Consider the following 23,586-nt stretch of genomic DNA (forward strand, 5'->3'; position numbering starts at 1 on the left):
AAGATCCAGGATATAAATGAAGAAAATAATCAGATGCTCTTGTGTGTGGAGTCTGCTATTCCTAAAGATACTGATTTGCACTGAGCTGCCTAGACAGAGATTAAAGGACTACATTTTTTGTAAGCTACAATATTGAATGAGAATGAAAAAAGCAGTGTAAACTTGTGGGACTTTTAGCCCTTTTATCATCCTCATAAACCCTTATATACACACAAGTATTATTTACGGTCCATGATATATTAAGATTAGGCGGTGTACTTGCTTAAAACAGTTCAGTTCAGCTCAAAGACAGCGCCTAGAGAACAGAGAATTATGCATGCATGCAAATATTAAAAAGGAAAATATCATTGATTTATATGCAGCTTGAACTGAGGCGATTTATCTCACTACAAATTAAAGAATTAAAGAATCATAAAAAAATTGGACTGAAACGTTTTGTGAACCCCTGCACTTGTTGAGGTATTATGACTCAATACAGAGATGCCTTCAAACTCCCTCTCCCATTCAGTGACATTTTATCCATCAAGGTGTGTATATCTCATTTAACAATGCTCTTTTTCTAACGTCTCTGGCACCATTCACATTCAAGGTAGCCAGGCATATTTCACTCATAATTAAAAACAACAAAAATAAAAACAGACCTCGGAAAACCATCATATTGTTAGAAAAATAACCCCTTCGCATTTTAAACATCATCATTTAAAACTTTGCCTTAGTGCCTTACAATTTTCTTCAAATGGTACACTTGTTTATTAGTAAAGGAACCATCTGCCTTTGTCTTTTCTACAAACTGTTTGACATCAGGGAAATAATCCCAAACATTAACACCTCTTTTTTTATAGCTCTGAGGAACAGCTTTATGTCATCAACATCATAACTACGAGCAGAAAAAATTGTTCTGGGAGAGTGCCATGCTAGAATCAGAATCACTCACTTTCTGTCTCATAATCCTCATGAGTTGTGAGTCATTTTTTAGGGGTGATTTTATTTCATGATACTTATCCTTCTTTTTCCTGTTTTGAGGCACTTTAAACAAATTCTGTCCTACTTCCTCATCAACACAGTCCATCTTGCAAACACTCAGGCAGATACAGTGTTTGCTAAAGTACCACATACTTGTCTTTCATCTTTGTTTCCTGAAAACTGCCCTCCATTTACTGAGTTCCCCTTACCATTGTTAACAGCGGTCTGTCCCGTTCCAGACAGGTCTTGAACCACCACGGTTGAGCTAATCTCAACCTAACCCGCAGCATTCGGTCTACTACCAGGAGACTGAGTCCCCGCGACTGGCTCACCTGACGGCCTCAAGTCCAGCTGCTCTGGTTCAACTGCACTGACAGCGATATATGCCTTACCCTGTTGGATATTGTTTGCCGATCTCGACCCACGCTTGTCCTAGAAATACTCTTTATTTTGCCTCATTCATGTCTGTTTGTGACCACGCCTTTGAAAAAAGCTTGCACATGGATCTGCACGTCTCACGTCTTGTTCGTCCCGTTACATCATGCTTTGATACAACCTCCCAAAATTCATCTTTTTAACAAAATGTGCTTTTTACCTTGGACAGTGTAATATAATTTCAACTTTATCTTTAGCAGCATTCAAGATGGTTTTAACATTTCAAAACACATTGTCATGTTAGCAGACAGATTACACTTTTTTATTTTGCCTGGCATTTATACAAATTTAATCTATAAAAGTTAGCCAAGAGAGTAAATAACTTGTAAAAAAGTAAAAAAAAAAAAAAAGCTTGATTTTGGTTCTCATGATAATATATATAAAAAAAATATATATTAGAAACATAGTAATTACTATTTAAAAACAATGCATGATTAAATACAAAGTTTACAGGTCCACATCTTGGGTTGTAACTCGATTTAATCCACTATTTTGCTTTATTTTTCTTCTTTACACTAATTACAATGATGACAGTAAACAGCAGCAGCCACACTCCACACAGAATCAGTGGCAGTAAATGAGAGCGTGTTCTGTTCCTGCACTCAGCATCAGTCGTATCTGTTCCTTCCTTGATTGTTATTTTGCCAAGAGATTCACAGCTGTTAGAGAGAGAGGTACAGTACTCAAGTTGAACTACAAATATATCTCTTGTGAGGAAACATATACTGAAGCAAATTATAAAACAACTCATTTAAATTTAAGAAGGTGTCAGTGTTTTAAAATATAAAGACTTACTTTGTATGCAATTTGCAGAATGTACCATCTGAATATGAACCATCAGGACAGTCTTCACACACTGTATCTCTGGATTCTGTTCCTATACAAACACAATTAAACAACAGTCTCAGCACATGAGCAATAAAAGCAGAGACAGGTCTCACAGATATTGACATGTTTGACAAGTCACGTATTGTCAGAGACACAAGCAAGCAATGTCTATGAGGAACTACATCCTACTTTCCCCAGGTGCAATAAATTGTAAATCTGCTTTGGAACAACATGCATATTTCCATAATTGAGTTATATAATATAAATGCAAGCAGAGTTCTCAGGTTTTAATGAGGTATATTAAAGCTGACTGATAAAAGACTGACCGTTCTGGATGATGTATTGTCCAGGTGAGCAGGATGAATGTTTCATGGCTTTTTTACAGTTGGAGAGTAAGTCTATACAGTAATAACCTGGCAGAGGTTCACACACTGTATCTGATATTAATGCACATGCCTGCTTTACTCTCAGCCCAATACCTTTGACAAGAAAGCAAACAATGAGAAAACCTGGCAATGACAAGTCAGCTAGCGAAAAAACAATTACAATATATTTGAAAGCATGAAAGCATGACGACTCACTAATAAAGACACAGTGTTACTCACTTGGATCACAGACAGAACAGAGCAGACATTCTGTCAGTCCATTAGGAGCATTAGTGTAGGTCATCACACGGCATGAATCACATGTTGTGCTTGTGTACTCATCACAGTGTTTATGAACTCGCTTTCCTAGACAATATAAAACAATTGCCAGCACTATTATTATTCATTACATGCCATATGTACTTAACTTTTACATGTATTTGTAACTGTATTTATAGTATGTATTTATAATATATATATTTTTATGAACTGTGTAGACTTAAAAATGAAAATATTTTTTCTTGGTATGTGTCACAGTGTACACACGAGGGAAGAACAAGGAACACGTCGGAACTCAAATAACATACTTTACTGAAGACAGGGCAGGACAAGGCAAGGCAAACACAGCCATCAAACACCAGGGAGTAACGAGTAGACCAGACGAAACGGTACAACACAGACAGGACTATAAATACACAGGTAAATTAACGAACACACACCTGGAACCGAATGAACTACTAATGACGCAACGAGGACAGGAAACAAGCCAAATATGGGCATAGAAACACAGGGAGCACGTGTAAACACAAGACACACACAACAGACGTCTGACAGTATGTTTCTTATGTTCTGTATCTTGATTTTATGTTAAGTATATTTCTAACACCACAACAAATTCCTTGTGTGTTTGTGCACACTTGGCCAATAAATATTTTTCTGATTTAGAAAATAGTCTAGAATAAATAATCAAAATAACACAAATAATCAGACTGTAATGATGTTGGCTACACAGATTTTCTAATTAATCAGGATCTTATGAACAATCCTAAAATTGTTTTTTGACCTCTTTTTTTACTTTATGCCCATTTTCAGGGACATCTGCAGAACAACTTTGTTACAAATGTTTGCAAATCAGAATCAAAGTGAAATAAATCAGGAAATCCGCATCAATAGCCGACCCTAGACTGGAGTCATGTTGTGTATAATGCAGTGATGGATAGATCAGTGATTGAAAAAGTATCATATGACCCCTTTAAGTATCTGACTTCATCTGCATCTATTCTGGGTATGAGTGAAGAGCAGTCTTATCCAGGACTTACCTGGATCACACATTGGGCAACACTCTCCATTAATTTCATATTCTGCATTATTACATGCTGCCACACCAAGCACAATGTTCACGAAGAGGAGAGAAATCAATATTGAAAGATTATGGAATATAAACATATCTGGGAACTAAATAAATCATCTCTGGTGCAGAGGTGGTCATGTTGCGCCCTTTCATGGATCTGAAAAAGAGATTTGTGTTAGACGGCTTTCAGAAAAACAGACAGAAATAAATTGTGCCAGAGACTTTTAAATCCATTTTACTCAAATGTATGGGTCTAAAACTAAACATTGACTCATTATTTCTTTACATTAATGCAGCAGGTGACATGTCAACTCCTTAAGACAAGTGAATGACAATTTACAAAATGCCTATATTTCATATACATAACATATTTAGGAAAGAAAGTTAAAGCATTCATTTTTTAATGAACATTTGAAGAAGCTAAATAACTCCATTCACTACATTTTATCAAAAGACTAAACTACTCTAAATTTAGTTCATTTATAATCTAGTTAATTATAAGTGAGAGGAATAAAGGAAATCTATTATATAAATACCAGATGAATCATACAGCAATCTCACATGGGTTTGCAGGTAAAACTCCCATATCTATACCAAACAGAAAAGTGGGTGAGTGGAGTACTGTAAAGGTAATTATTTAAATCACATAACTATAAAAACATAAAAATGTTCAACATTTACACTTGCATAATGTTTGATGCTTTAAGATCTCTTTCTGAACACAGTTCATGCACGGAGCTCTCTTCTAACGAGCTGGTTATCTGAATCAGGTGTGTTAACTAAGTGAGACATGCAAAATATGCAGAGCGGGGGGGGCGTGAGGACTGGGATTGGGAACCGCTGGGCTACAACATGTGTCATTCACCGCTGAGAAAACTTTATAGCACAGTTAGTAAAGTACTACAATACCAAGAAGGAAGATCGGGTTGTTGATGTTTGTCTGCCATTCTCGCTCTGTCTGTAACAGCATCAGTGACTATGTTTACATGAACATCAGTAATCTAATTATTTACCTTATTCTGAATAAGACAACTTTGTGATTAATGTGTTTACATGAGTTGCTTTTAGAATAATCCTTTCATGTTCCCGTTTTACATGTAATACATAGATCGATTAATAGCATGCATCATTACGTCACCACGCGACGCCATCCGACGTCCCCTCCAGAATTTCACGTGTAAACATAGTTTGTCTTCATGATGATGCTGTATACAGTATTGGGTGTTTCATTTTTAATTTTATGAAAGCTTCAAGTGCAGTTAATTATTTGTACGTGCATACAGACGACTGCAGTTTTGAAGCTCTTTTATTTGCCATCAAACTGTTGACCGCTTCCGTATGTGTATCCCGTCACAAAATGCGGGGAAAAGTCCTACACAACGGTAATAGTGTGATTAAGGTGTTTACATGTCTGTACCGCACTTCAATTATGCGACTAAAATAGGAATACGCCACATGTCTTAATGCGATTTGTGTTTACTTCGATTATGACTTTAGCCAGATTAAGGTAATCAAAAATCTCTGTTTACAATGTAGACTCTTAATCAGAGTATTGTCTTAATCGTATTAAAATTGGAGTATTGATGTCCATGTAGATGTAGCGTACGTGAAGGTGCTGATGACATATCCTGTCTGCGTGAACCGGGTGCGCAGAGGTATGCAAATACATACGTTGACAGGCAGGTAGGAAAGCCAATTAAAACGCTCAGACCTTGCCTCCCTCAGTGTCTATATGGTTACGGCCTGCACGATTGATTAATTTCAGAAGCCATGACTGAGTGAAATGTACAATGCAGATTTAACTTAAAATAATTAAGTACAAATTACTCCTCAAATTCTTACTGGCCATGTTAAATTTGCTTATTTTATTTGCCAATTTTACCTAACTTAGTAGATTGTACTTATTTCAATATTTACATTTTACTTTACATTTATGTGTGCAAAAACTTGCAAAATAAAAATTAAGTAAATCTTATTGTTGTTTTGTTTTGTTTTTTTTTCTGATTGAGCTTCACAAATGAGAAAGTGGCTTTAAGAAATTCCCATTTCCACCATCAGGGCAATAATTAAGAATTTCCAATCAACAGGAAATGTTAGGAAACTGCCTGGAAGAGGACGTGTGTCTATATCGTCCTGATGCACGGTGAGGAGGAGAGTTTGAGTGCCTAAAGACTCTCCAAGGACCACAGCTGGAGAACTGCAGAAAATAGTTGAGTCTCTGTGCGGGAGGCCAACCAGTTGGAGTGGTAAAAGAAATTACATCCTGTACAAAATGTTGGTGCAATCATCAAAAATTGGTGGTTTATTGGAAGTGAAAAAAGTGCATAAGAAAACAAAAATAAATAAAAACTGCACAAAAAGAAAACAAAACAGCAACAATGTGCTTAATTTGGCTACACCAAAATGGCCCAAGTATGTAACATTGCTTAGTCCACAATCAGAACCAAAGACAAAACACAAAAAACTGACTTCCCAAGAGGACCAAATATTCTGTGATTCCCCAATTACTATTTCTGAAATTAAGGATGCGATTGAAAGTCTGAAATGTAATAAATCACCAGGTAGTGATGGAATTACTGCTGAATTCTATAAGCAGTTTTCTGAGATTCTTGTCCCGTTCCTTTTTGAAGTGTTCTCTGAAAGTTTAAAGTGCTCTGAACTTCCTACAACCATGACTCAAGGTGTAATCTGTTTAATACAGTTCATATTCATCGCTGTAAATTTAGCAATCAGAAGCCTCTTTTTTCTGTGGTACTTAAGGAATTAGATATCTATATAAGCACCATTAAGGAGAGTACTGACAAAAAAGCTGTTAAAACTGTGTATCTATTTAATTTAATTTATTGTGATTTAGTAAGGCCTTTCATTATTTTATTTTAATTTATTTGTTGGCTTTATACATGCATGTATACTTTTATTTATTTTATTTGTATGTATACCCTTGGCGCTTTTGTTCTGTATTTGTTCAAGCATTAATATTAAAAAAAAAAAAAAAAACTGACTTCCTCCTTCTTCTTCTTCTTCTGGTGTTAATGGCGGTTGGCAGACCAACTAAAATGGTGCATTCCTGCCACCTACTGGATAGGAGTGTGGAGCGCATAATGTTTAGGAAGAAAAAAATTATAGTTAACTAAATAAAACTACAATCTCTTAAATTCTATTTATTAATCTTGTTTCTTTTAAGAAAATAATTAATTCATTTAATATTCTTGATTGCTTTGGGCCATTTCCTAACATAACCTGAGGTGACAAATTATTTATTCCCAAGGATTTTAACACTTGAATTAATATAAATCTTTCGCTTTCATATGCATCACACACTATAAGAACGTGTTCTATTGAGTCAGCCTGACCACATTTAACACACTTTCCATTTTCATGTTTCCCCATTCTATGTAGGCACTGATTTAACAAACAATGTCCAATACGCATCCTTGACATTAAAACGTCATCTTTTCTTTTGCCATGCTTTCTTCTTTCTAGACCTACTTTCTCTTGAATGAGATATGAGTGTCTACCTTTTGTTCCACTATCCCACTCCTTCTGCCATTTCTTTCTTTTTTCATTAACCCTTTTACTTCTGTTTTACTCATTGACACTTTAATGTCAATTTGTGCCTTTTTCAAAGCCTGTTTGATCAGATGGTCTGCCTCCTCATTTCCTTCCACACCCATGTGTGATGGTACCCACATGAAGTTGATTATTAGTCCGGATTTACTTATTCTAAATAAACTCTGCATCACTTCACCCATACTTTGTGCCTCCTCATTGGCAGTCCATCCAAAGCTTGATACATTTTTATACTCGTATTCCCAGAAATTCTTTAGAACTTTCTTAATTGGATGACTATCTGAGTGACCTTTTATATAAATCCAGTATCTCATCTTTAACTTGAGCCTTCTGAATTCAAGAGGCATTTGTACTTGTACTAACTGACTTCCTTTCAGCTAGCAAGCCTATTTATAGGCTAATGCCCCTCCTACAGAGCATACCAAGTGGGGAGAAAACAAACAAAATTGTTTGTAACAAACAAATTAACTAATGTAAACATCCAGTACAACCAGACTTAAACCGTCCAACAAGTAAAATAACAACCATTAACAGAAGAGAGTTTAACAACAAATGAAATGGAAAACTAACTGTTCCTGATATCTCCCCCCTCGGACATCACAACAAAATGGCAGCTTCCACAGGAAGTGATGTGGCGTTTTAAAAAAAAAAAAACCTGTTTGACCTAGATTAAGGGTTTGATTGTACAGAGTGTGAACCTGGAAATTTAACTGCAACAAGGTTTGTGGAAAAATTCTGGGAAAATAAATATAATTATCACATGTATTCTATGTCCTGATCTTTTTTTTTTTTTTTTTAGAAAAATTGTGATCTAAGGAAAACTATAAAGACTTAAAAACTAGAACAAAATACAGCAGTAACAAACTTAGACTAAACAAACAAAAACTCCATAACACCTTCCTGATCTGTATACAGGTGTTAATTTGCCGGCAATGCTCAGTACAAGTGAAATGGGAAAGTAAGTAAGTAATTTTATTTGTCACATACATAATCATACAGAGTATAACCAGCAGTGAAATGTAGGTATTATAGAAGAGATACAGCTTGACATGAGGGGAGGGGGGAGAAAAAAAAATATTCACAGACTATATTCTTATGAGAGTACAGTGTGAGAACAGAAAAAACACCCCAGCAACAAAAAGCACATAGTCAATCAACAACAAAGTCACACGACTGTCACAAGCAGCCATCCGGTCCTGCAGCCATTCTCGGCACCGGTCGGACCCGCTTGTCAGGCTGGCGGAACAAAGCGGCGAAGGCGAGGGATAGGGGCTAGGAGGTGAATGCATATCTGTGTATGTGCTTATGTGTGTGAGTATGTGCCTGTGGAGCCGCCACGCTGGCATACAAATCAAGTTGTCTCAGTCCGCAGAATGTGATAGCGACACAGCACATTGCTCTGGAGACAACCTTGATCAGGACCCAGACAGAGTCAACAATCCGCAGGTGTCTGTAGAAGGGGGTAAGGAATGTGAGAGCGTCACGCTACAGCGCTCTTCCCGGGTGGTTTCCCAGCACGCCTTGTTCGAGGTCGTGCTGTTTTGAGAAAGCCGAAAGAAGATAAGATTGTTTAGTCTTGGGGCGAGTAGCCGCATTCCAATTTTCACGGCACCTCTCTTTGTCCATTCTGGTCTCCAAATCCATACATTTTTCTTTTCAAATCCGAAAGCTTCTCTGTGATGGCATCCATATTGCGGTTAATAGTCTCAGTCTCAGAGCTGACCGCTCTGCCCACTGCTTCAATCATAACGGGCAGCCTAGTGAGGCTTTTGACAGCTGTACCCGTTTCCTGAATTTTACGATAACCCAGGGCAAAGCCTAATCCAATCAGCAGAAGACCAGTTATCATGGTTCCGAATAGGTAGATATCTTCAATGTCCTCCACGGAAAGAGCCGCCAGACACACGACCCGCCACCTCTCCCATGCGTCCATCGTATATCCAGCTGCGAATGTAGCACTGGGACAATCAGGTTCACCCGAACCTAAACTTCTCGTCGAGGAAATTGTGTCAATTGCATTGAGAGACCAGTTGATCAAATCCATGATTTTTCAGTTTGGAGAGCAGTGCAGAGAGAGTCTCTCAAGTATTAGACAATAGACGAGAGAGCAAAGCAGGGAAGGGAAGGTAAGGGGAGGAGGGGGAGAGAGAAAAAATGCGACCGCCTGCGCTGAGAGCCAAACGAGAAGACGGTGTGTTTGTAAGTCCAAGTTTATAGAGTCAACAGGTTAACCTGTGACACTCGGGGTCAGAAAACATTCAAATAAAATGGTCAAACAGTTCCTACATCACCACATGTTGTTTGGGAGTGTTAAAAAAAAAAAAAAATCAAGAAATGAAAATGCTTTCACCAAAAAACAATCCCCAGCATGTGTCCCCAGACACGACTGGAACTTCAAACAGGACTGGCTTCTATGGTCAGATGAAACAAAAAAAATTAGCTTTTTAGCAGCAAACACTCAAGATGGGTTTGGTGAACACAGGGATAAAAAGTACCCCATGTGCAATGAAATATACTGCTGTAAAAAATCTAAATTATAAGAGGTCTTAAATTTGGGGACGGAAAGACAAGAAATGCTATATGGATTAATATGACAATTCCGAAATGCCGTTCTGAAAGTGACACCTGCTGGCAGAGAACGAATTTGTTTTTTCAATAAGCCCATCTGCTATTTTTGATACATATTTTTAAATGTGAACCAGTGGATTGGCAAAAAGCTAATGCATTATAAAAATCCAAAAAATTAAGTCATTAAGATATTTTTATATGTTATTTAATATTAATTGTTACTTTTGACTCATCCCTTTTCTTAAAAATTGTTTATAGGCTGAACTGTGAAGTGCAGATCTTAAAAAGGTCTTTAAAGGTCTTAAAACTGATTTTGAAAATCCTGCAGATACCAGGTTATTTTATGGTACCATTTGAGAATGTTCTGTAGGCCACTAATAAAAAAAGGACCTCTGTGCACTGTAAAAAATAAAATAAAATAAAAAGTCCATACAGTACAATATATTTGAAGGAATTTTCCGTATTATTTTAATTACGCTTTGCATTGTGGGAGCAAGAAGCTCAGACGATTATCGGCGCAAAAACGGTGCTTGAGCAGACGCCATTATTCACGGACATAGAAATTAAAATTAAAAAACCTAAAAATTTCATTTTAAAGTCGGGTTTCGGGTTTGGGGAACCATTCTACACAATGCAGCTTCAGCGTGCCAGTAGCGTATGGAGTTTTCTCTCGCACTTTACACGGACAAAAGCACACAAAATAATGTCAAAATGACCATTTTTGGCGAGTCTTAAATAAGTTAAAATGTCTTGACTGATGTAAAGAGTTGGGATGTGAGCAGTGGCGGCGCTAGGGCGGGGCTTGACAGGGCTACAGCCCCATCAGAAACTTGCTTAGCCCCGGCACAGCCCCCCCCAAGGATTTCCAAATGATTTTCCTGTTTTTTAACTCTTGGTGTCACTCTCATTAACACTGAAAAAAAAACATTAAAAACCTTTAATAAGTGCCTAGTATGTGGCCTATAAACAATTGATATTATGGGGAGGGGTCAAGCAACTCAAGCAAGCAACGCGCAAACTTTGCACAAGACGGTGAACGTCAGTCAATTCACTACAGAGAAAGTGAAAGTAAAAAAACAACGGCTAACGCTGCATTAATGGCGCATATTCTCTCCGAGACAACGAGAGACGAATAACATATGCTGATAATGGTATATAACTGTCTTAAATTATTCCCTTAATATTTCTCTTGTGGCTCATAAGTGAAAAAGATGAGAAGAAACGTATTTCGCGTTAAACAAGTTGTTTTTGAAAATCAGTGCCTGAAATAAAACTCCTCTGAATTTTCATTAATGACTGCAGTGTTAATAATTTTAATTATAGGCATATAATTCATTGTATAAATGAATAGACCTGTTTTAAAAAAATCTTTTAAAAAACATTTTCAATGAAGAGTAAGCTAATAGCCTATTTTATTGTCCTCGAATGTGGGGCAATAATTTCACGTAATTTATTAATAAAAATAATCTAATAATAATAACAGGCCTAATAATAATAATAAGAATGTAACAGGCCTACATTAATTGTAAATGCTAAATCCTCTTAATAGCCTATTGCCAATTGTTGATGCTTATCTCTGGCTATCATCGATACCATGAAAATCAGCACGGGGTGGTTATCACACGCAATGTGTGCCTGTGTGGAAATAGTATTCTGAATTGTACACAAAAAAAAAAAAAAAGTAGTTTTTATTGAACTGAAAATAGAAAACAATCTCTCTCTTTTCTGTATTCGTTCATAAATTATATTACTTTGTAAGTGTCATATTTGGCAGTGGCATATGAGAAGTTTAATACCAGAGAAAAAAGTAAAATATGCCTTTTTCAAAGCTGCTGTATTATTTAAAAAACTGATAGCTAAAGTTTAGGCTTTCATTACTTTTGCTGAATTTAATTAGTTTTTTATAGCACCCCCTCTGAACTGTTAAACCCCCATTAGCACCCCCAACAAAAAAAATCCTAGAGCCGCCACTGGATGTGAGTCATGTTTTAAAGGGACAGCAGTTCATGACATTCATGGTGTTTCTTTTGTTTACTTTTCTACTGACAGGTCGTTATTGCTGCTGCACTTTGCATCCCAATCACCCCCTACATTCTTATCATGGGTTTGTATTGTTTTATTAATTAACAGTTTTTATTTATGGAAGCGTATGGGTAGCAAAATTCAATTTGAAATGTAAAATGCAAAATGGCAATGCAATGTGTAAAATGGCAATGTATTTCTGTATTTAAATTGACATTTCCCATACATGTGTCCAAAATTTAGTGCAAAATGAAAATTCAGTTATATAATTTACATTTGCCATTTTCTACACTAGTTTTAATATGCAAATTAAAATCATACTTTAACACTTTATTAGTTTCAAATTAAAATAAAAATGTATTACACAAATTGATTAGATATGTTTAATATGTACAAGCCAAGACTGTAGTAAAATCATCATTTAATTGCTGTTTTTCCTAAATGCATTTAGATTTAGGAGTTACGACGCCTGGGATTGCATTTTCATCATAATACCGCGTGATAATTGTAGCAAAATGCAGAAAGAATTTAAGGATGCATTCTGAGCCAAAGGTGCAGCAAAAGGGTAGCAAAATGGTGATTTAAATGTCTTTTATTTTTCTTAAATGCATTGACACTTACATACACGTTTCAATAGCATCTTCAAATCAAATTCAAATTTCATTTAATACCTTGCTATGGATATAAAGTCAATGTGGATTTGAAATGCATTTGAAAATGCAACACGCCCCTGACCTGTCAATCATTAGCCTACATCAAGACGGGGCTCAGCAACAGGACGCACAGTAGGTCAAAATTCCCCATCAACCAAACGCTTTCCACATTGACTTAAACTATATTCATTGCGGAGTATTACATGAAAATGCTATTGAAACGTCTTATATATAATTGAATAAGTCGTTATTTAACAAAAACAGCGTATCCGTGTGGTACGGCTGACACAGAACAGATATTCTCCAAAATGGTGCTACTGTGATGCAGATGTGACGAATTGTTGAATAAAGCCGTTATTTTTTATTTTCTTTGCATACAAAAAGTATTCTCGCCACTTCATAAAGTTCAGATTGAACCGATGATGGCAGATGGACTATTTTGACAATGCTTTTCATACTTTTCTGGGCCTTGACAGTGTTATTTACTTGGCAGTCAATGGGACGGTCACAAACCTCCCTGGTTTCGTCCAAAATATCTCAAATTGTGTTCTGAAGATGAACAAAGCTTTTTACGGGTTTGGAACAACATGGGGGTGATTAATGACAAAATTCTCATTTTGGAGTGGAGTAACCCTTTAAGTATATCATAAAACATTGTTGACAAGATCACATGACAGATGCAATTGGAGACCACTAGAAATACAAGTTTAGCATTTTATAAACAATGTTTGAACTGGAACTTGATAATTCAATCTCAACCTGTTCTGCATGTTACTCTGTACTTCACTTTCATTTATTATCATTTCCAGTCTTCCTGTGAAGAAATCCTGAACGAGGGTCAAAGGTTCAGATGAAGGGAACCTACGCTTCCAAGACTCATGTATGAACAACTTCGAGAATCCATGTACAATTTGAGTTTTTTCAAATCTCAACGTGGAACTTGGACTGAACATGCAGCAAAAGTAAAAAAAAGTAGTTTCCTCAAGCTGGCACATGACAAGAGATACTAAAAGCACACAAACACTGCTCTTAATTTAGATTGTATAGTTCTCTTAGTTTCACAATGAAATGTCAGGCATGAGTGCAGGAATCTTTGTTCTTTATTTTCAAATGCTGTACAAGAGTTTCTTTTTTGTTGTTTGTTTGTTTTTTTTGCAGTACCATGTCAGTTGTAGATGACAGAATTCACATTTTTGGGTGAACTTTCCTTTTAAATAACATTTCACTTGAGTATTGACTATAAGTCTACAGCAATTGTTATTAATGACAGCCCTGTCTTTGTATAACTTTTTTCCCATGTATCTGAAAATGTTTTGAATCTTGACTGTTTCACAGTGACGTTTATCTTTGTGACCACTATTTGGTGCAACACCAATATTGTACAAGTACCTGCTCATGTTTTCTTTTTTCTGCCTTTTGCTGTTTAAAACTAAAACGTTTTCCACAATACAAGCATTTTTAATGGTGCTTTACACATTGTTAAATTAACTGATGTCATAATATTTTTGTCTCCACCTGTTAAAGGCAAATAAAAGCTACTGAACGCACTTTTAAGAATGTTTATATGAGGTAAAAATTAATCATGTTCAAATTGTATATATGCATCTACATTTAACTGAGAGCATTCTGAAAGACTGCTTGTGTTTTATCAACATTTATTATAAGCAACAGAAGACTTTAACATGAACAAATTCTGTAATTTACATATTCTTCTGTACCATAAATGGACAATCCGTTATGCAGAAATTTCTTAAAAAATTATAGCATAGGCCTATCTTTAGCAGCAAATAAACCCAGCACAATACTGTATGCTTTAGTGAGTGTGGTGGTGCTTATGGGGTGTCGTTCTGGGACGGGTGAGTATGAAGCTGGGAGGGAAAATCACAGTATACTCGCTACAAAAAACTAGACTACACCACTGATTACAGCCGTAACCTTTGAGACACAACAGTCTTTAAGCATGCACATCACTGCTAAAAAACAAAAAAATAGCTTTGAGATTAACAAGAAGAAATAATAAGAAACTCACAATAATTGCAAAACAGTGTAGCTCTAGACTTGTTTGCTACACATAACTCCCCCAATTTCAACAGAACACAGATTTCATTTCCCCCACAGAACTGGAACAACAACTTTCTCTTCTACTTTTTTTTTTTTTTTTTTAAATCCAGCATTTCTGCTAAATGAACTGATTTTAGATGACCTTTCAGATGTATTTAATTATAAAAATCTTTATAATCCAAGGGCGTATAGAATTTAGTAGGTAGCTAGGGACATGTATCTACCAAAATCCAGTAATTACTAAATTGTCCCTAGCAATAATTTTGATCAAACAATTAAATATACACTGATCAAAATTATAAAGCAACACTTTTGTTTTTGCCCCCATTTTTCATGAGCTGAACTAAAAGATCTAAGACTTTTTCTATGTACACAAAAGGCCTATTTCTCTCAAATATTGTTCACAAATCTGTCTAAATCTGTGTTAGTGAGCACTTCTCCTTTGCCGAGATAATCCATCCACCTCACAGGTGTGGCATATCAACATGCTGATTAGACAGCATGATTATTGCACAGGTGTGCCTTAGGCTGGACACAATAAAAGGCCACTCTAAAATGTGCAGTTTTATCACACAGCACAATGCTACAGATGTCGCAAGTTTTGAGGGAGCGTGCAATTGGCATGCTGACTGCAGGAATGTCCTCCAGAGCTGTTGCCCCTGAATTGAATGTTCATTTCTCTACCATAAGCCGTCTCCAAAGGCGTTTCAGAGAATTTGGCAGTACATCCAACCGGCCTGACAACCGCAGACCACATGTAACCACACCAGCCCAGGACCTCCTCATCCAGCATCTTCACCTCCAATATCATCTGAGACCAGCCACCCGGACAGCTGCTGCAACAATCGGTTTGCATAACCAAAGAATTTCTGCACAAACTGTCAGGAACCGTCTCAGGGAAGCTCATCTGCATGCTCGTCGTCCTCATCGGGGTCTCGACCTGACTGCAGTTCGTCGTCGTAACCGACTTGAGTGGGCAAATGCTCACATTCGATGGCGTCTGGCACTTTGGAGAGGTGTTCTCCTCACGGATGAATCCCGGTTTTCACTGTACAGGGCAGATGGCGGACAGCGTGTATGGTGTTGTGTGGGTGAGCGGTTTGCTGATGTCAACGTTGTGGATCGATTGGCTCATGGTGGCGGTGGGGTTATGGTATGGGCAGGCGTATGTTATGGACAATGAACACAGGTGCATTTTATTGATGGCATTTTAAATGCACAGAGATACCGTGACGAGATCCTGAGGCCCATTGTTGTGCCATTCATCCACGACCATCACCTCATGTTGCAGCATGATAATGCACGGCCCCATGTTGCAAGGATCTGTACACAATTCCTGGAAGCTGAAAACATCCCAGTTCTTGCATGGTTCTCCCACTTTGGCTATCTGTAATCAGAAGCTCATTTAAAACTGGAACATAATTTTATTTCATTCAGATGTGTTTCATAAACACAATCCTTTCTGGATTACAATCCGCCATCAAAATAATAAATTTAATTATTCTAGCTGCTGAGAGGCAGAGCCGATCCTCCCTATACGCAGAATAAACAAGCTGCGTAGGGCCCCCGAAACACCAGGGGGCCCCCTTGCTCTCAAAGATGTTTTAATTTCATTTTTGGGTTTGGCAAGAGGTTATGAAAACATGATAATTTATTTTAACGCGGTGCATTGTCACCCTCTCTATACGTAAAAATCAGTCAAATCATGTAATGTGAATATTGTACAGTCTCTTGACAAAGGCTCGAGACAAAAAAAAACAAGTTGAAACAGTACCGAGCCGCAGAAGAGATACTGTTTCTCGAGCGCTTTCCGCGAGCGCGATTCGAGACAAATGCGTTTCATCCATTGCCTGCAAAGTGTACCAGAAAACCTGTCATGTCCGGCGCTGAATGCATGGCTTGCAGCGCTTAAGTTAAATACTGAGTGTTAAATAATAAAATAATATGTTAAAACCATAGACTGTAGAAAAAAATGGACAACGTGTCTCCGCTTCTTTCCATTATTGAAAAGTGAAGCGAATACATCTCAGTATGGCCGCTACCGTTGTGAGTAAATTACGTCATTTGGAGCCTGAGTCTGCGCAGTAGAGATTAGTTTGGAGCCTGAGTCTGCGCAGTAGAGATTAGTTTGGAGCCTGAGTCTGCGCAGTAGAGTCGTGAGGCGGAGCCTCGGAACCAAACTCCCGCCCAAACCAGACCCAATCAACCTTAACGACACGCCCCGTTTTTATAGCATCAAATTACTAGCTAAAATCAAACTTACCACAAAAACGAACAATTGAACATATATCAGCATGATAACAACTACCCTAAATGACCAAAATCATATTCTGGAAAATTGTATTGGAAGTGTAATTATTTTTTGTTATGACTCAAGTCCCATTCGTTTACATGGAGAGGGCGGGGTTTATGACCTGAACTGCAGCCAGCCACCAGGGGGCGATCAAAGAACCCGCAGCTTCAGTTTTCAGTACGAGTGAGACACACCCGGTTAAAACGTGTGCTCTTACCATTCTGTGGACAAAATCCTGTGAACTTCATCCCGATCGGGAACTGTATGCACATGTGCGCTCATCTGTTTTCAATGCAGGCGTCATCTTCCCTCTCATTAAACTATGACAGCTCCTTTACTGTGAAAAGACGGTCATTGCTACACTCTAAATTGATGAAACTATGGTGCTATGTACTTTTTAAAACCATTTTTATAGGTTTTACATTATATTATCAGCTCGGAAAATATATAAATGCGCTTCAGCTCTATTCCTTCTAGCCTTAACCACAAATCAGACAGAAGAGTAGATTAACTTCGGTGGATTTAAACTTGAGAAATGGTGTGTTCCGTGGTTGAAATAAAATAGTTCTTATGTTTATTCATCAATAAATGTGGCCACTTCCAACTCCACCACCATCATCAAGTTTGCTGATGACACTGTTGTGTTGGGCCTGATCTCAGACAACGACGAGACGGCCTACATACAGGAGATTAAGAACCTGGAGAGTTGGTGCCAGGTGAATAGTCTACACCTGAACATCAGCAAAACTAAGGAGCTGATAGTGGACTTCAGTACGAAGCAGGAGCGGTCGTACCAGCCGATCACGATCAGCGGGACTCCAGTGGAGAGAGTGGACAGCTTCAGATACCTGGGTGTTCACATCACGCAGGACTTGACTTGGTCCTGTCATACCAGCACCCTGGTGAAGAAGGTCAGGCAGCGTCTGTACCATCTGAGACGCTTAAAGGACTTTAGACTTCCCTCTCGGGTGCTTAAGACTTTTTACACCTGCACCATCGAGAGCGTCCTGACGGGCAGCATCACTTCCTGGTTCGGGAACTGCACTATGCAGGACAGACGAGCCCTCCAGAGGGTGGTGCGTTCAGCGGAACGTACCATTCACACCGAGCTCCCTAACCTGCAGGACATCTACAGCAAGCGGTGCCTGACCAGGGCCAGGAAGATAGTGAAGGACCTCAGCCATCCCAACAATGGACTCTTTTCTCTGCTGCGTTCAGGGAGGCGCTTCCGCTCCATGAAGGCGAACACAGAGAGAATGAGGAGGAGCTTCTTCCCGCAGGCCATTCGGAGTCTAAACCACTCTCCACTATAATCACATCACCCCACACTTCCACTTTGCACATTTTTCAATTACAATCTGCACTAATTTGTAGAGGGTTACGTAAGGATAAATGAGTGGGACTTACATACCATTTGTCTTTGTCTTTAGTATTCCTTTTACTCACTTATACACTTTACTGCACTGCACAGCACACGGACACTTTACCACTGACATACACTTTACTTTTTATAGAATCCATATAGAATCATATTCTATTTTTATTCTTCATATCTATTTTTATTCTCATATCTATTTGTTATTTTATTTTATTGCTAGTTTATTTCTATATATATGTTTACTGTACTTTTTCTATTTGTATTTTTGTAAACTTGAGGTTTTTCTTAATTTTGTTGGACAATTTGTTGGACAGTCGTACAATACATTTCACTACATGTCGTACTATGTATGTATATGTATGTGACAAATAAAATTTGAATTTGAATTTGAATTTTATTCATATTCGTTTCGTGCTTTAAGTAAATATGAAAAGAGATCGGTTCACGTGTTTGAACTGAGGCAATACAGTGATCTGTACGACACATTGAAGAACCACAAAACGGTATTTATTGTTATAATTTCTTTAAAAATTACTCAGTTTAAAAGCTGAGGGTCTTGAGATTTTGTTTCATATCAGAAGTAACCTGTATGGAGCGAATTTTGTGCCAATATTTATCAAACAAATCCAGTGTTTTGCAAATAAACACAATCTGCTTTGCAAAGAAAAACTCGACTTTCAAACAAACGCAAAGTGATTTGCAAATACAAAACTCTTTGAGAGAAAATGTAGAGCTATGGACAAATATATGTATTGTGTGTTACAACTGTGAGACTCATTTGCTTTCTTATGAGGAAACTTGGCTTGATTTTCTCACAAATACATGCAGGCTGATTTTCTCACACGAGTGCGGGCCGAGACCTGAAACACCTCTTTACCTTTTCAGACCAATATGAGTGGGAAACAGGTGAGTTTCTGTCTAACTAGATCTATAATTAACCATTTAGATGTTTTCACAAAGCGACCCTATACTACAGTGTCAGTGAAATTCACAACAAGTGCTGTAAAGTTGTTAACATGATTGATTAGTTCAAAAATCAGAGGTGACCTGGATAAACATTTAACTAGGCTGTCTTTCCCTATAAAAACTGATCCATTCTCCGTACCTCTTATCCTCTGTTGGATCGCGGGATATAGAATATACATATATATTGATACAATTGTTCAACATTCAAAACAATGCAGGGGTAAAACAATATTGTGACACAATGTAATGTATAATGTATATATTTGCCATGCAAATGCATAATAGATAGCAACAATATTGTGTACCAAAAATTAAAGCTCAGACAATTTAATTTAGTATCAGATATAGTAATATCACCCAAGAGGTCATTAATTATTAATAAAAAAATGAAAACAAATCACATTATTTAGTGCAATACCTAAAACTTTTTTTTTAATGATGTAACACTGTGCAATCATTTGTCTAAAATAATTAGTCTCACAGTTGTAACACACAATACATATATTTGTCCATACCTCTGCATTTTCTCTCAAATAGAGTTTTGTATTTGAAAATCACTTTAAAAAAAAAAAAAAAAAAAAAAGTTGTGACGTATTTTCAAGTATGGTGACCCATACTCGAAATTGGTGCTCTGCCTTTAACCCATCCAAGTGCACACACACAGCAGTGAGTAGTGAACAAATCCACACACACACACACACACACACCGTGAACACACCTCCGGAGCAGTGGGCAGCCATGCTGCGGAGCAATTGGGGGTTCGGTGCCTTGCTCAAGGGCACCTCAGTCGTGGTATTGAGGGTGGAGAGAGCGCTGGACATTCACTCCCCCCACCTACAATTCCTGCTCGAACCCGCAACCTTTCGATTACGAGTCCGACTCTCTAACCATTAGGCCACGACTTCCCCACTTTGCGTTTGTTTGAAAGTTGAGTTTTTCTTTGCAAAGCAGATTGTGTTTATTTGCAAAACACTGGATTTGTTTGATAAATATTGGCACAAAATTCGCTCCATAACCCTGCTCTGTCTTCTCTGTCGGTGTGTTGTCAGTTTCCTCTTTGCGATGTATTTTTCACTGCATGAGAACACTTGTAAACAATAAACAATAAAACAGAAGTAAATAAACGAAATGTCTACATACTGTTACAGTAAAAGTCGCATTTCAAATTAATATCAACAACTTTCTTAAAGGGAGGTTATAGCAGACTAATAATTACTGGATGTAAACAGAATATAAAGGAACAAATAAACAACTTAAGGTAACTTACATTATACAACGTCTTCATTATGAAATTAAAGTATAACAAATGTAGGATATATTATACAGAATGATAAATATATTCAAGTGAAATATTGCCATTATTAGTAAGATAAGCAGCGATGCTAGCAACACTTCTGAGACAGCAACAACATTACAGCAGTATTCATTACCATCCAGTAACACAAACATAAAGTCAAGAATTAAACTTACTTCGTCAGTAACTTGTTCTGCGACTAACCTTAGTGATGTTCCGCTCAAAACTGGAAGCACCGAAGCTTGTATCAAAAAATAAATAAATAAAACAGAGAAGGGGGCTTCTTCTTCTTCTTCTTCTTCTTCTTTATATTTTCGGCAGTGTAGACACAGTTCCAAAGTTGCGAATTTAACTTGTGCGCAAAATTGGAATATCGAAAGCATAAATTGTTGTAATATGCTTTTGACTCGCGAATGTTCAGTTAACTGAAATAAACCAGGCTTGATGATGTATGCAGCCAAGTCTAAAGCCTCAGACCGCAGTCAGATGCAGCACACCTACTGTGTTTGAGATGCGTATTTTTTCCCACACCCATGTAAACGGATTAAACCGTTCACACCGAACACGGTTGCGGTCCGGCAGTTAGGGATGGGCGGATCAATCCTAAAGTATACTTTCGATAAGGATGTTGTATGGATACCCAGCAAACATTTGGACGTTTAATGGCCGTTGAAAAGGCGTCTCTCCGACACGTCCCGTCATGGTTGAAAAATTGTTTCAAAATGAAAGTTTTGATGTTATCTAGCCGTGAATAGCAGGTCTTTTCTGCGCGTCTAAATATGCCATCATCTGGATGTTTATAAGATGTGCTGCTGCATAATTGTGTGTACAGCCTGCATATAAAATAATCACACACCCATTGTGTCACATCGTGAAAGGCAACACTGAATGTCTTCAGGTTTACACATCTGTACTTCACAAAGATTGTCAAATCGGTCCAGTCCGACCTTAACGTCTATAAAACGTTTTAATAACGTCCACATCACAAACAATAACATATCATTCGTGGACTTAAGCAATAAAAAGCGTGTTCTAATTTAGCACAACATATTTTATTGTGAATACTACATTTTTGAAAAATATCTTCCATTTGATAAACAGCTATTCAAACAGGAAAATAAATAGAAGAATGGGTTAATTCTAAATCTGTGGAAATGACATTCCCTCTAACAGTTTTACATTAATGTTAAGCAGACATTATTTAAACAAGAAAACAAAAATACAGAAGGGAACTGACTTTAAACTCTTCATGTCTTCTGTGTGATTTCACAGATAGAGATGGAGTGTAGAAATGAAATAAAATGGAGACAAAACTGCTGGAGCATCAGAAACCAGAAAAGAAAAAAACAACAGGAGGGAGAGAGAAATGGAGGCCAGAAATGAGACACAAACCAGTGAAACACAAGAGAAAAACAGACGGAGACCTGTTAGATGTGACAGTATGGATAGAATAAAACCAAACTGTAAGTGTTTGTTCATTATGTTCATTCTAGTCTTCACACTCCTGTCTTAAAGTGTCACATTCAGACAGATTGATCAGATTTCATGTATGATGAAAGTTTACAGATGTGTGATTGTGTGTCAAAGACTGAGAACAATGAGGATAATCTGATGTATGTTTGTGATTTCCAGTCTCTCATGATCCAGACAGGCCTGTAAACTTTAATTCTGGAGAAACTTCATCATGTTCTGAAGAACACACAACATCCCTGAGACAGCAGCAGCTGAAGACAACAGCATCATGATCACAGACTCCATCACTCACTACTACTATATATGTCAGAGGTCGCACGCCTCTGGAGCAACTAGGGGTTAAGTGTCTTGCTCAGGGACACATTGGTGTCTCACAGTGGATTCGAACCCGGGTCTCTCACACCAAAGGCATGTGTCTTATCCACTGCGCCATCATGAAGACCCTGAGAGGACTTCAGATGACCCCAGCTCTCAATCAGCAGAAAAACTGACCAACACTTCATCAGCTGATATGATGTTATCTACTGGATTCATTTAATAAAGAGTTTGTGAGAAATCACTAAACACAGACAGAAAAGTGTGAAACATTATTGAAGTGAAACACAAAGATGTGAAATGTGCCTCTAATGGATCAGTTCTGCTGTTTTCATCTCTTCTGAAGCTTTGAATGGTTTGATCAGAATCCAGATCTCTTTCATTTCCACTCAATTCTGTTCATGATTCACTCCAAACCTTTGCTCCGTATTTCATCTGTGCTTTTGCTTTTGTGTATTGATGCTGTTTCTGACAGAAGAATCACTTTTATCCTCAGCTTTCTCATGTGCTTCATCTCTCATTTCACACACAACATCTCTCTGTTTCTCCAGATTTACAGCATTTCTCTTCTTACCAGACACTCTTTCTGCATTCATCTGATGATGAGGATGATGATGATGATGATGATTCATATCAAGCAGATCTCCATAATCCCCAATAGAAGAATATATGTAGAATCATGGATCAGTAATGAATGCATTACAATTAGTCTCATTATAATGTTTTTTCCTCATTTAAAAGCTACAAAAAAGAGAGGAAAAAACATAAAATAATAATAAATAAATAATCTTTCTAAACTGAAGAAGTGTTTTAAACCAATGTCAAAATAAATTGACACACTCATATGTGTAGAACATACCTTATGGCTGCAAAGTAAATATTAATTCAAGAGAAGCACCTGCTCAGTGAATTCATCTGATTTCAGACGCAGTCATATTGTTTCAAATCTCAGTGTAAAGGTTAATTTTGTGACCCAGAGCTGAAGAAGATGTAAATGTGTGATGAAACACACCTGATTCACATCAGCAGCTCATCAATGACTTTAACAGAA

At 37.4% G+C, this 23,586-nt stretch overlaps 2 protein-coding genes and 1 long non-coding RNA gene across 4 annotated transcripts in view; 2 read left to right on the top strand and 1 right to left on the bottom strand.

The window, feature by feature from the left end:
• Positions 1-23,586, top strand: part of LOC306861931 (uncharacterized protein) — a 1,169,885-nt gene that overhangs the window by 1,061,397 nt on the left and 84,902 nt on the right. The window lies entirely within an intron of this gene.
• LOC306861979 (tumor necrosis factor receptor superfamily member 14-like) lies at positions 1,636-21,475 on the bottom strand. Of its 2 annotated transcripts, none has more exons than XM_079404539.1 (7): positions 20,924-21,475; positions 4,479-4,530; positions 3,911-4,099; positions 2,832-2,957; positions 2,553-2,705; positions 2,194-2,275; positions 1,636-2,057 (listed from the first exon to the last, which is right to left on the bottom strand). In XM_079404539.1, the coding sequence occupies exons 3-7, from the start codon at positions 4,035-4,037 to the stop codon at positions 1,886-1,888; spliced, it is 660 nt and encodes a 219-aa protein (XP_079260665.1). In that variant the 5' UTR covers positions 4,038-4,099; positions 4,479-4,530; positions 20,924-21,475; the 3' UTR covers positions 1,636-1,885. The 2 variants fall into 2 exon arrangements, with proteins under 2 accessions (XP_079260665.1, XP_079260666.1); XM_079404540.1 differs by having other exon boundaries at positions 20,952-21,472.
• Positions 19,341-23,335, top strand: LOC306861980. Its single transcript, XR_013783515.1, has 3 exons — positions 19,341-19,393; positions 22,020-22,210; positions 22,380-23,335. It is a non-coding gene; the product is annotated as an uncharacterized lncRNA (long non-coding RNA).

This window comes from Barbus barbus, assembly GCF_936440315.1.
Source record: "Barbus barbus genome assembly, chromosome: 43".
In the NCBI taxonomy this organism is placed as follows: domain Eukaryota; kingdom Metazoa; phylum Chordata; class Actinopteri; order Cypriniformes; family Cyprinidae; genus Barbus; species Barbus barbus.

Excerpts from the sequence above, each read along its gene's own strand:
- LOC306861979 (XM_079404539.1), bottom strand. The coding sequence starts at position 4,037 with ATGTTTATATTCCATAATCTTTCAATATTGATTTCTCTCCTCTTCGTG. Across the intron at positions 2,958-3,910 it reads TTGCCCAATGTGTGATCCAG|GAAAGCGAGTTCATAAACAC; the intron begins GTAAGTCCTGGA and ends TATATTGTCTAG. Across the intron at positions 2,058-2,193 it reads TTCTGCAAATTGCATACAAA|CTGTGAATCTCTTGGCAAAA; the intron begins GTAAGTCTTTAT and ends TCTCTCTAACAG.